Source organism: Phocoena sinus, chromosome 3, assembly GCF_008692025.1.
Source record: "Phocoena sinus isolate mPhoSin1 chromosome 3, mPhoSin1.pri, whole genome shotgun sequence".
NCBI lineage: Eukaryota > Metazoa > Chordata > Mammalia > Artiodactyla > Phocoenidae > Phocoena > Phocoena sinus.
This window is the reverse complement of record NC_045765.1, coordinates 42,028,410-42,042,200: the sequence shown is the minus strand read 5'-3', so window position 1 is coordinate 42,042,200 and position 13,791 is coordinate 42,028,410. Positions and strand designations below refer to the sequence as shown.

Here is a 13,791-nt window from a genome sequence, read left to right as displayed (position 1 = left end):
ATTACATCCTAGAAGTATGAATGGAAAAGTGATGAAAGCAGAGTACTAAGTGGGTAAGAGGCATGTGCTTCCAAAGAAATGGATTTAAGCTGGGACATAAAAAACAAGTACAAGTTAGCCAGGAGAATGGAAGAGCTTCAGGCAGAGAAAACAAGTACAAAGGTCCAGAGGTGAAAGAACGCGTGGCAAGAAGTTTAACATGGTTGGGAGTGTCCTAATGGAAGAAAGAGAAGAGGGGTAGAATGAAGCTAGGAAACTAAGCAGGATCCAGATAATAAAGGGCATCATAAACCATGGTGAAGAATTCAAACTTTTTTTAAGAGAATGAGGAGCTGCTGAATAGTTTTATACAGAGACAGGTAAGTCCAATTAAAATTTTAGAAAGATCACTTTAGCTCCTGGTGGGAATGAAATAAGAGAAACATGAAGGGAGGCAGGAAGCCTGAGGCAATATTCCAGGATCCAGATAAGAATAAGGGTAGGTAATAAGAAAGGAAGAGGATTCCAGAATGTTGGAAGGATAGTAAGGAAGCTTTGGAATAAGCTTGATGAGGGATGATGTGGAACATGGAATACTTAATACCTGAGAAACATGCAAACAAACAGGTGAGTCAAGATCAAAAACAATTAACACATCCAAACAAATGACAGGAAATGGCTCTTTTCCTCTCTATTCATCTAAATCCTATCCAATCTCCTCTTTGAAGCCCAGCCCAAGTTTTCTCTCCACCAAAGACTACAGAGAGAAATCCTGTACACAGAAATCTCTTAGCACTTACAATCTATGTATTTCTTAGACACCAGTTCATGGTTACCAAGGCAAATTACTACTGCTTCATACATGCTTTCTCCCCAGAATCCTTAGGAAAAAAATCTGTCTTGGTTCTTCTCTCTCCATCTGCTCTTCTGTCCTCTCTTGGCACTCAAGGCAGAGAATTCAAAAGGTTTAGTGATCCCGGGTATAACATAGTTTGGGAAAAGCCGATCTCACTAAATGATACAACTGTGACCTATATAACTCATGTGAACAACTCCTAAATCATATTCTACTAAAAACCTGACTCTCAGGAAGGCATTTTGCTTTCCCAGTTAAGCTCTAAATTATGTGAGACAAGGGATGGATCTGAATCCAAGTGGGATGCAAGCACCTCAAAGGGTTCACAAAAAATTGAGTGCAGGACGAAAAAAATTCAACTTTTACTTGTAGTCATTTATTTCATTCTTCAAGAAGTACTTTTTTAGGATGTACTTTAGAATGTAAATAATATATTACTATGGTAGTATATGTGTATAATTTATACACATTCAAATATACACATATTGGGTCTAAGTGCTCAAAAACCTTTTACTGCTAAGCGTTGATCAAAAAATGTTTGCATTTGCAACATGTATAGACCTGGAGGGTATTATGCTTAGAGAAATAAGTCAGATAGAGAAAGACAAAAACTATGTTATCACTTATATGTGGAATCTAAAAAATAAAACAAATTAATATTTAAAAAAATAATAAGGTAAAATAAAATACAGGGGGAAAAAATGGAGATCCTTGTCGCGTACTCCCCAGAGACTTGAGCATAAAAAGCAGTTGTTGCATTAGAATAAAGCATGTAAGGATGGAAGGGAGACAGGGTTAGTGCTTTGGAGGGACTCAGGAGAGAGGCTAGCACCTCAAGCAAGAAGTCTCCTAAAAAAGTGAAGGCATTGAGTATATAAGATAGAGGGACAAGGGCTAAGGATGCTGATAGAAACTGAAGATGATCAACATCACCAGAACTAGGTTCTGTGGTTTTCTCTCCCCTCTGCTACCACTTTTTAAAAAAAAACTTCATTGAGATATAATTAAATACCAAGGTCAGTGTTGCATTCTCAACCAAAATCACTGCAGAGGGCCATTGGGAAGGGTGGCATGCAGCACTCCACTGCTATCTTTGCAGAATCCTGATCTCAGGCAAACAGGGAATAAAAATATTATAGACACAAATCCATCTGTTTAGAAATTCCCTTAGAGTCCTCTGAATGGTATTTAAAGATCAGGATTTCTGATCACTATGTGAAGCCAGATGTCAACTAAATTAAACAAATCCTGTTAGGCACTATGTACAAATAACCTTAATTAAGTTCATAAATAACCAGGGATTGTCACACCAGGGCTTAGTTAAGAACAATGGAGCAACTTAAGCAAATCAAAATTAATTTATAGGTTTCCTGCTAAGTGAGACTTTGAAAATGCAGATCTTTATTTATTTACTTATGCCATCCTAATAATGAAAATAATAGCCACCGTTTGTTGAGTGTTTACTATGAGCCACACATTAAACATAATATTTCATTTAGTCCTTATAACAAACTGAGAGGAATTAGCTACCTCTACTCACCAGTTGAGGAACCAGACACTCAGGGTTAAGTAATTTCACAAAGTTGCATGGCTTAATACATGGCAGATCTTGATTTAGAACCCAGGTCTAACTCCAAAACCCATCCTTTTATCCACCATGCTTATTGCCTTCTCAATACCTCAAGACAGCTTTAAAAACTCATATTCAAAGACCATTTCATATCAGGACTCTTTTACATAGAGTAAGATACCATTTAGCAAGATATTACATAACCAGACAATTGGTTTCAGAAGATGTGGTATATATACACAGAAGGAACTACTACTCAGCCATAAAAAGAATGAAATATTGCCATTTGCACCAACATGGATGGACCTAGAGATTATCATACTAAGTGAAGTCAGAGAGGCAAATACAAATACTGTATGATAGCACTTTTATGTGGAATCTTAAAAATAGTACACATGAATCTATATACAAAACAGAAACAGACTCACAGACACAGAAAACAAACTTATGATTACCAAAGGGGAAAAGAGAAGGGGGGATACATTAGGAATATGGGATTAACAGATACAAACTACTATACATAAAACAGACAAGCAACAAGGATTTACTGTATAGCACAGGGAATTATATTCAATATCTTGTAATAACCTATAATGGAAAACAATCTGAAAAATATATGTATATAATTGAATTACTTTGCTGTACACCTGAAACTAACACAATACTGTGAATCAACTACACTTCAATTTTAAAAAAAGAGTTAATGTAATTGGAGAGATTTATTTCAAGGACAATCACTGCATATAAACACACTACATCCCTCCCACTCAGATGCTGGATTTCCATGTTACCTTTCTTCTCTTCCTCCTCTTCCTCACAGAACTCTGCTAGGGAAAATGCTTCTTTGAGTTGCTCCAATTCACATTTTAGAGTCTCCAATTCTTCTCCACTTAGAGAATTAAGAATAGATTTCACCTGAATTGATATAAAATAGTAAGTGGGAGTATGAGAGAAAAAGAAAAACATTCTCAAATGAAGAGGCTATGGATCATACTAAAATTAAAAGTATGAGTTCACAAGCTCTTCCTCAAGAACCTTAATACAAGAGGCAGGTCATCAAAGAAAGGTACAGAGAATTGTGCTTCCAAAAATAATATAAGCAGAAATGTCTGGAAATTATTAGTGCTTAACAACAGCTTAGAAATTAGGAGGAAATGGAATAGTCTTGAATCAATTAAATGCTAACAGGTAACTGTATCCAAACTGGCAGCTTAAGCCAAAGAAACTTATAAAAAGAAAAAAAAAGAACAAGATGAAGGAAAAATAATAGATATGCTATTAAGACCTCTTTGTTAACCTGTCCTTTTTTTTTTTTTTTTTTTTTTTTGCGGTACGCGGGCCTCTCACTGCTGTGGCCTCTCCCATTGCGGAGCACAGGCTCCGGACGCACAAGCTCAGCGGCCATGGCTCACAGGCCCAGCCACTCTGCGGCATGTGGGATCTTCCCAGACCGGGGCACGAACCTGTGTCCCCTGCATCGGCAGGCAGACTCCCAATCACTGCGCCACCAGGGAAGCCCAATCTGTCCATTTTTGTTTAAATTAAGAGAAACAACACTTGACTCATTCTATTTCTAGCAATTAGTTCAAAAATTAGTTTTTTTGTTTATTTTGGTATAGTATTTTCAGAGAGTCTCAAGCCTCTACCTGACATACATTTCATCCTCCAACTGCACAAAAGGAAAAGAAACTATGCAGTGTGCTTCTGCTTAAAGACTACTCCAGTTGAAATTTTTGGTTTGGAATTACCTTTATTTCACTTTCTCGGGAGAGCATCTCCAGAGCTTCTAGATGTGAAAGGCCTTGAAATTCATCAAAGAGTAGCCCATAATGAGTTTTCTTGTCCGTTTCCATGGTAACCTCATTGGTGGTCCATAGCTCTTCTTTCTCCTTCGCCTCTCTTAAAACCTGAAAGAGATCAAGGCATTACACTGCAACAAGTAACAAGAGCTTAAGGGTGAGTTCTGAAAGTCAAGGGAAGCAAACTGAGATGGGTAACACTGCCCTTTCATTCTTGGAATTGTGATTCAAATCGGATAGGCTCAGGAGCTGCAGGGAAAATATGATCACATAATTTGCTCCTAGACAGGGTAAACAACACCCCAGGAACCAGGTGTTTCTCTGACAGTGGTTTTACTATTAATCTAATAACAACCCTGAAAGGGCTTGGCATCTTATATTGCACTGACAAGAGGCTCCTGTAGAAAGGAAAGAGGAGGAAAAAAAAAAGAACTGGGCATTTTTCTAAGCATTAGAGCTGTGCATCCCCTTACCAAAAACAAAACAAAACAAAACAAAACAAAAAACAAAAAACACTGAAAAGTCCTCAAAAGGAAATAATAAGAAGGTCCCAAATTACCAAAGGCAAAAATACAGATCAAAATACAGACAGGAATGCAAACAGTACCTGAGATAGTGTGGAAGTCCGGTTCATCAGACCCTTGGTTCTTTTAAATCCAGGATCCCCTTCTGCTATTACATCCATTGTCTTTTTCCCAATGAATTCTAAGGCATCCAAACCCCCACTGATAACACTCTTTCCCTAGGAAACACATGCAACCTCATTACAATAATACTGAAAAAAGACACCTGCATGTTTTCATTTCATAAAATAGTGGCTAACAATAGCAACCACTGGCTAGAACAAGGAGCAACTAAAACAATCATACAGTGCTTGTGGGAATGTAAAGCAGTATACCCACTTTGGAATATTATTTGTCAGTATCTACTATAGCTAAACATGTGAATATCCTATGACCCAGCAACTCAACGCATGGTTAAATATTCAAAAAAAATGTGTAGAGGTTCATCAAAAGACATACAAGAACACCCATAGCAGTACTATTATAAAACCTAAAAGCTGGAAATTGCCCCAATACTTACCAACCCTGGAATGAGTAAATGTTACATAGTCACTCGATGGAATACAACAAAGAAAATGGAATACGCCACACAAACTATACTGTGGATAAATTATATAAACATAATGAGTGAAAAAAACTAGATACACTAGAGTACATTCTGTGTGATTCTGTTCATATAGCAGGGAAAATTAATCTATGATGGCAGAAGACTGAATTGTGGTTATCTTAGATGGCAAGAGGGGGAGGCACAGAAGACTGGGAGACAGCACAGTGGAGACATCTGATATACCACCCTTCTGTTTCTTAGTCTGAATGTGCTCATGTCGTGAAAATTAAAACTGAACACTTATGATTTCACTCGTCTGTATACAGATTATACTTCAATGAAAAGTTAAAATTAAGGGCTTCCCTGGTGGTGCAGTGGTTGGGAGTCCGCCTGCCGATGCAGGGGACGCAGGTTCGTGCCCCGGTCCGGGAGGATCCCACATGCCGCAGAGCGGCTGGGCCAGTGAGCCATGGCCACTGGGCCTGCGCATCCGGAGCTGTGCTCCACAACTGGAGAGGCCACGGCAGTGAGAGGCCCGTGTACCGCAAAAAAAAAAAAAAAAACCACACAAAAAAAACCACACAAAAGTTAAAATAAAAAAGTACTAGCTATCTATCCTCATGTAGGAAAGATATTAAGCTTCCTATTTAATCCTTTCAAAAATGTTTCTAATCATCTATAGTTTTATAAGTATTTATCATAAACATCTCATTTTCCCTTTGTCTAAAAGATATAATTATGACAAAAATATTTTTGTAAAGCAGAGATGTTTTTCTAGGGCCACCAAACTAAGAATTCTTAGTCCATAAAATATTAGGTACATTGCCTCTCTATTACTCTGCATTTCCTGCTCCCTCTTTTACTTCTTTTAAGTTTTCAAGTTAGCTCTCACTTTACCCTAAGATCAAAGTGAATGATCTTCAGCAATTTGAACTCCCATAAGAGGAATCAGTCCCCATGACTTTTCAAGGAAAAGAAAGAGAAAGAGACAAAAACCCATTATAATCATGGAAGGAAGCAGGCCACCTTGCAATTTTTACTCACTGTGCTCTGAACAGCAGTAGAGATGGTAGAGAATACCCCAAATGGCCCACTCATTGGAGAGGAGTTTTCATTCTCTTTGGCACTTGTCTCTCCTATAGTGGGGAAGGGATGTGTAAATATGAAGAGACAGTCCGTAAATAATTTTGCTTTATTAGCATCTATATGAATTTTTAAAAATTAGACTTTATTTCCAACACACAAGGCCTTAGTACTTTTTGTTTTATTATTTTAAACCATTTCCCTATTTTAAATTAAAAGTTAAGGCAGTTTTTCATTTTCATTTCAAAAACAAAATCCAGTCTTTTGAACAACCTATGACATATATAACAGACTATATACTGTGTGATTCCATTCATATGATCTTCTGCACAGGTAAAACCACAGGGTCAGAAAACAGATCAGTGGTTGCCAAGAGCTAAGAACAGGTGGAGGGGAGTGACTACAAAGGGGCATGAGGGGATTTTTTTTTTTTTGGGGGGGGAGGAATGAAAATATTCTCAAGTCTTGTCTATACAAAAATAAGAAATATTCTATATCTGTATAATCACAATGGACTGTGATTACATAGCATAAACAGGACAGTATGTTTGTTAAAATATGTAAAACTATATACAGTTGGCCCTCTGTTCTATGGATGCTGAACCCGTGAATACTCATTTTGTATAAAGAACTTGAGCATCTGAGGATTTTGGAATCCATGCGGGGGGCTCCGGGAACCAATCCCCCCATGGATATCAAGGGATCATTGTATCTAAAAAGAGTGAACTTTACGTAAATTATAACTCAATAAATGTGACTTTTTAAAAATCCAGTCTACTTTAAACTTTATCCTGGAAAATTATGCTTCTTCACAGGATTCAGACATGCATTACAAAGATTTGTTTAAAATCTGTTCTATTTTATTAACACTAAAATCTCTTATAGGAGATCAACAAATAATCTATTGTAGGGAGGACTTCTGCTTCCAACTATGATGGATTATCTGGTGTCAGACTTGCCCTTCTACCATAGCATCTAGAAAACTGGACAAATATAAGAAACAATTACCTCCAGACATTGGACTACAGACCATACTGTACTATGGTTCAGGAGAGAAGAGAAACAAATGATGAGAACTCTGTGATTGGCTTGCTTTCCAGACCACAGCACAGGGAGGGGAAACCCAAGCAGAGCATGGCAGTCTTATTAAGTAGAAGAGACAGAGACTGGAATCTAGGAAAGCTGAAGCACCTGGAATTTGCAGGTCAGAGTACAAGCATACCTCATACCTTGTGCATGAAGCACAAGCACTTCATTGTGCTCCGCAGATATGCTTTTTTTTTTTACAAACTGAAGGTTTGTGCAATCCTCTGCTGTCAGATAATGGTTAGTATTTTTCAGCAATGAGGTATTTTTTAATTAAGGTATGTACATTATTCTTTTTGACATAATGCTACTGTACATTTAATAGCCTACAATATAGTATAAATTTTTATACGCACTGGAAAACCCAAAAAAGAATTTGTGAGACTCGTTTTTTGCGATATTCACTTTATTGCAGTGGTCTGAAACTGAATCCACAATATCTCCAAGGTATGCCTGTACTGGAGAGGAGGGAGATACAGAGGTAAAGAGTTCCAACTATCTACACAGGAGTGCCCTTGAGTCTTTGGCTGAATACTAAGCTGTTCCTGCACTGGAAAACTCCACGATACTGGGCAAAGAACTGCCATGGAGCTGTAAACTAAACAATGCCCAAAGCTCATGCTAGGCTGACAGACATTTGACTTCCAACCAATCAAGTAGAGAGACCTAGTTAAACACCTGGAAATTAGGTAGAGACCTCAGAAGGGTCAGAGACTTGGTAGTTGATCTAAACTAGCACTTAACAATAACGGCTACTCTAGAAATCACGCTCAAGAAGTTTAAAATCGAGACCAAAAGATCAATCTAAGCTACAAATATCTTAACTGCCTTCCAAACAAAACTCACACCCTTTAAAGGACTACAAAATCCACTCAGCAAGGTAACATTTCTAACGTGCAGCATCCAATCAATGAAATGAAAATGTTATCTCTAAGCAAGAAAAAAAAAATGGTCACTAGAAACAGATTCAAATGACAGAGATGACAGTCAGGGACACTAAAATATATACATAAGGAGGTGAGAAATAGAAGACAAAAAAAGAAACAAATGGAATTTTTAGAGTTGAAAAATATATCTAAAATTTAAAAGTCACTGAATGGACTTAACAGCATTAGACACAGCAGAAGAAAAGATCAGTAAACCTGAAGCCACAACAAAAACTATCCAAACCGAAGCACAGAGAAAAAAGGCTTAAAAAAATGAACCATGGAACAGCACCAAAACTAACACATTAAAACATTTTTTCATGCCACAGTAGATTCAAATTCAGCTAACTCTTACTGGGCTCTTACTCAATTGTGCCAAGCACAAAGCAAGGCAATTTTTACAATCTACATTCATGGCTTTACTTATTTAATGTTTGTAACAGTCCTCTGCAATATAAAATATCACCCAATTTCATAGATGAGGAAAGTAAAGAGACACCTGAGTGGTTAAAGCCAAAGATTCCAAATCCCATTTCTCATCAGCCCCATGATGCCCTGAATACCAGACAGTCAAAAAACATCTACTGAAAAAAATGAGCTTAACTATTCCATTTCAGTTTATAATTCTAGGCCTTAATGTTTCCATATACTGACCTGTTGCATACTGGACTTCAGATGAAATTTCACTGGGACTAGGGATTCCAAGGGAAGTCTCTGCCTTCTCAATGACATTTGAAATACCTTGTCCTAATGAGAAAAAATAACATTTTTATATTTGAATTTATTTGCTACTAGTCACCAAAACTGAAGAAACAAGCTGAAAATTAAAACCACAGATTTTAAAATTCATTACAACCAGAATACATGTTATTTTGACCATATATAACTCATCTTTGGGAGTGTATCCTTACTAAAGGAAAAAAAAATTGATTTATTATCACCAATGAATAGTTTTATATTAATTCCTAAATGTCAACCTTCTAATGAAATACGTTACCAATTCTAGTGGCAGTATAAATCAGCCCATCATTATTAATGTATCTTCAAACTATAAAGCCTTTGAGTAATCATGGAAGAAGAATGATTAACAAAGTCGTTTTGAACACAGATCTGTAGCAAAATGCACACAAAAATGAATAAAATGACTGATGACCTTACCTACTGTGGCTACTGTAGCTGAGGCTGAGGAGAGCAAGGACTTGCCCCAACTTCCCCAATAGCCCCATCCGGTGTGGGGTACATCTTTGGAAACAGTCTCCTATTTTTCCCAGTAGCCAGAAAAACAAAGGCAAAGAAAAATGGAAAAATTAGAGGAAAATAAGAGTGTATATACAAGGTAGCTAATTATTGGCCAAAAGTATGGGTGAACAGATACATATTAGTTGGCTCAAAAAGTGTATTGCTTGACTGACAGATGTGTGTTACCTGCAATGTAAGCACCACATAGCAAAGGCAACCACTCATAAAAGCATTTATAGAACTGAGAAAATTGTTTTATGGTTATAAAAAGAAAGAAATAGGTGCAATCCCAATTTGGTATTGATTCCGTATTCCTTTTAACCCTAATACTTTTTAATCTCAATGTTTTAATAGATACTTTACTTTGCCTGCAGCCTGTGATGTCTGAACAGGGAGAACGTCTGAAGTCTCAAGGTCACTGGAAGGTTTGGACTCTGGTCTTTTCCGAGTAGAAGCTACAGGTTCTGATTTACTCTCTGACTTGGCACTTTGGTCAACTGACTCAAAATTCTTGGTTGGCTCACAGTTCTCATCTTCAAGGATGGAAGTTGCTTCAGTTATCACTTCAGTCTCAATATCACCTTTATCCGACATGATTAGATCATTGCCTGGTAAAATAAAAGCCCCCCAACCCCCAAAAATTAATTATATAAGCTTGTTTTTGGTAAAAGTTACTTGAATAAACTTTTTGAGATTATCGAGTCACATGCAGGTGTAAGAAATAGTACAGAGAGATCTAATATACCCTTCATTTAGTTTCCCCCAAGGGAACAATTTGTGTAACTATAGCATATCACAACCAGGATGCTGATAAGATACAATCCCCCAACATTACTCAGATTTCACCAGTTTTACATGCACTCATTTGTGTGCGTGTAATTAGTTGTATGAAATTTTATCACATGCACAAATTCATGTGATACAGAATAGGATTACCACAGTCAGGATACAGAATAATTCAATTACCAAAGTCAGGATACAGAATAATTCAGTTACAAGGATCCCTTGTGTTATCTATTTTTAGCCATGTCCCACCCTCCTCCTAACCCACAGCAACCACTGATATTCTCCATCTCTATAATTCTGTCATTTCAACATGTTATATAAATGCAATCACACAGTATGTAACCTATTGAGATTTACTTTTTTCACTCAGCATAAGTCCCTCAAGATTCATCCAAGTTGTTGTACCACTAGTTTCTCCCTTTTTATTGCTGAGCAGTGTTCTTTGGTATGGATGTATCTCAGTTGTTTCACCATTTACCTGTTGAAGGATGTCTGGGCTGTTTCCAGTTTAGGGCTATTACGAATAAAATGGCTATGAACATTTATATACAGGTTTTTATGGGAATATAAGGTTTCATTTCCCTGGAATAAATGACCAGAGTGCAATCGATAGTACTTGCTTAATTTTATAAGAAGCTGCCATACTCTTTTCCAAAGTTGCCGTACCATTTTACATTCCCACCAGCAATGTATGAGTAATCAAGTTTCTCTTCATTCTCACCAGCATTTGGCAGTGTTATTTTTTATGTGAACCATTCTGATATGGTAACCATTCTGATATCTGACAGCTTAATATGGCTTTAAGCTTTAAGCTGCATTTCTCTAATGGCTAATGATATTGAACATCTTTTCATGTGTTTATTTGCCATCTGTATATCCTCTTCAGTGAAACAGCTTTTTTAATCTTTTGCTCATGTTCTAATTGGATTTTTATTTTTACTGTTAAGTTTTGTTTTGTTTGCGGTACGCGGGCCTCTCACTGTTGTGGCCTCTCCCGTTGCAGAGCACAGGCTCCGGATGCGCAGGCTCAGCGGCCATGGCTCACGGGCCTATCCGCTCCGCGGCATGTGGGATCCTCCCGGACCGGGGCACGAACCCGTGTCCCCTGCATCGGCAGGTGGACTCTCAACCACTGCGCCACCAGAGAAGCCCTACTGTTAAGTTTTGAGAGCTCTTTTTATATTCTAGATTCAAGTCCTTTGTCAGATATGAGGTTTGTAAACATTTTATCCCAGTTTGTAGCTTATCTTTTCATCCTCTTCATAGATCTTTTCACAGAGCAAAAGTTTTTAATTTCAATTTATCAACTTTTCCTTTTTTGACATTTTAAAAAAATCTTATTACTCATTAATCATTCCTACCTCAATTTTTCAGAGAGAAGATTATGAAATTTAAGCTACCAGAATAAGATTTACATCAGACCAGCTTTTGAACAGCAATGTTAACAAATTCAATTCCTTCCAGAAGTACGGCTCTTTGACAATTAAAGTCAAGATATTATTGGTGTTTTTACAAGGAGGAGATGCTGGTTTCCAGGATAACCAAGTATTACCAGGGGAGAAATAAACGTATCCCACACATACATAGACACACACATACACCCAGACCTCGGTATGTATAAGCACATGTTTTTACCAATATATACTAACCACAAAATTAGACCCAATCCATCAATGCCATCAAAACATTTCTAACATACTAAAAAAGAGACATACTAACAACTAAGGCAGCCTGGAAGTAGCACTATAACTGAGGTACACACAAAATGTTAAAAGAACAGAGAGCAAAGAAAAGTATCCTACGATCAGGAAATAACACTCATGAACTTTAAATACTTGAAAAAAGCATAAAATAGTGATCACAAACTGGGATTTTGAGTCCCAAATCCAGCCTACAGATTTTTTTGTTTGGCCTGCACATTGCTTAAACTTTTTTCTATACTAATTGGTAACATTTAAAAATCAGAGTTTGTTTACAAATAGAAATTTCCAACTTCCCTTGTAAAACTGAAAGATCTGGCGACACTGGGCCCACATTCGACTTGTTAATAACTAGCTCATGCCAAATATTTGCTGGGGATCTTTTAGACAGGGTAGAGTAGTGCTCTCTAGTTCCCCGTAATCTCCACCCAAATTCACTTGACTCGTTTATGTTACCTGATTAGCCCCTGTAGGCATCTGAACTTGTAATACCTGCCTTAAAGGGCACTTAGGATTCTGACAGATGAAGATGCCAATGAGAGAATTCAAGGGTGTGTAAACAACACAGGGGAAATCTCAAAGGTCTGAGGTATGACAGCGTGGAATACAGACAGATACCAGGAGTAGTTAATATGGCAAAGAGAATGATGGGGAGGCGTAAGGCTAGAAAGGTAGATTTATATAACATCCGGGATCCTAGACCATATGGTATATGATATACATACGTTTCCGAAACACATAGAAAAAAACAATCTAGATACAACCATCCATAAACATAAAAACCAACTGTGAAACACTCATTCATTTACTTGCAAACGTTTTTTTTGACTACCTGTTGCATGCCAAGCTCTGGAGACTGAGAACTAATTTAAGACACTATTTCTGCCCTACTTACTCCAGAGGCCAAATAGGAAAGGCTACACAGTTCTTGCACAAAGTTCCATCAATGTTTCGTGTAGCTGAAACATTGATGGAATATTTTTTTGCTCTCCTTATGCTGTCTCCAAGTTACAACACACGGTAATATGCATGTAACATACACATTATATACTCTATATAATATGTAGTTAGGCTGACACTCTTCCAACTCTGTACTTGAGTGACTGTGAGAAGTCAGTTCACCTAGGTGCGTCTCCGTTTCTTCATCTGTAAAAGGAGGAGAGTACTACCTACTTGCCAGGATTCCTGGAAAGACGAAACGACCCGGTGGATGTGAGGGGTTCGGAACGGAGCCTGGCACGTAACCCCTCACGGGTAAAAGCTGCTGTTAGTACCTGGTGGTTGTCTGGAGGGAGCATTACTATTTTCACTAATATAACGATTTGTCTCGAGATGTACAAAATCCGTTCTCCCTTCTTCCTAATTACAAGAACAGGTGCCAAACCGGAATTCTGGTGTAAACCTGCGCTCCTAAGTTCTCCGACGCTGACAACGACGAGAATTCCTCACGCAAGCGGAGCGCTTCAATAACCAGAGCACTTCCGTAGCCTCAGCGTCCACCCCGAGGCGCCCGCGCCCCAGCCCCAGGCCGCTTCCTCCCCTTCCGCGGCAACCCCGAGACCCCGGACCCGGCCTGCCTCCTCCCAGGAAGCCCCGTACCCAGCCCGCCGCCATCCGCACCGCCACCACAGCCGCAGAGAAGCCACGCCCTACTGCC

General features: G+C 38.1%; 1 protein-coding gene across 4 annotated transcripts in view; it reads right to left on the bottom strand.

Moving 5' to 3' along the window:
- The window catches only part of FAM114A2 (family with sequence similarity 114 member A2), a 38,484-nt gene extending 24,696 nt beyond the window's left edge, over positions 1-13,788 (bottom strand). For 2 of the 4 annotated variants that reach the window (XR_004349390.1, XM_032628514.1), the window contains exons 1-8: positions 13,734-13,782; positions 10,012-10,256; positions 9,568-9,667; positions 9,064-9,156; positions 6,359-6,450; positions 4,812-4,946; positions 4,154-4,312; positions 3,197-3,320 (exon numbers count right to left, since the gene is read on the bottom strand). Coding sequence is in view for 3 of the 4 variants with exons in the window: in XM_032628514.1 (XP_032484405.1) it covers positions 3,197-3,320; positions 4,154-4,312; positions 4,812-4,946; positions 6,359-6,450; positions 9,064-9,156; positions 9,568-9,667; positions 10,012-10,242 (934 nt within the window). In the remaining variant the exon portion in view is untranslated. Of the gene's footprint in view, positions 1-3,196; positions 3,321-4,153; positions 4,313-4,811; positions 4,947-6,358; positions 6,451-9,063; positions 9,157-9,567; positions 9,668-10,011; positions 10,257-13,307 lie in introns of all 4 variants that reach the window. The other 2 variants (XM_032628513.1, XM_032628512.1) reach the window with 2 other exon arrangements.
- Positions 13,789-13,791: the final 3 nt, after the last annotated feature.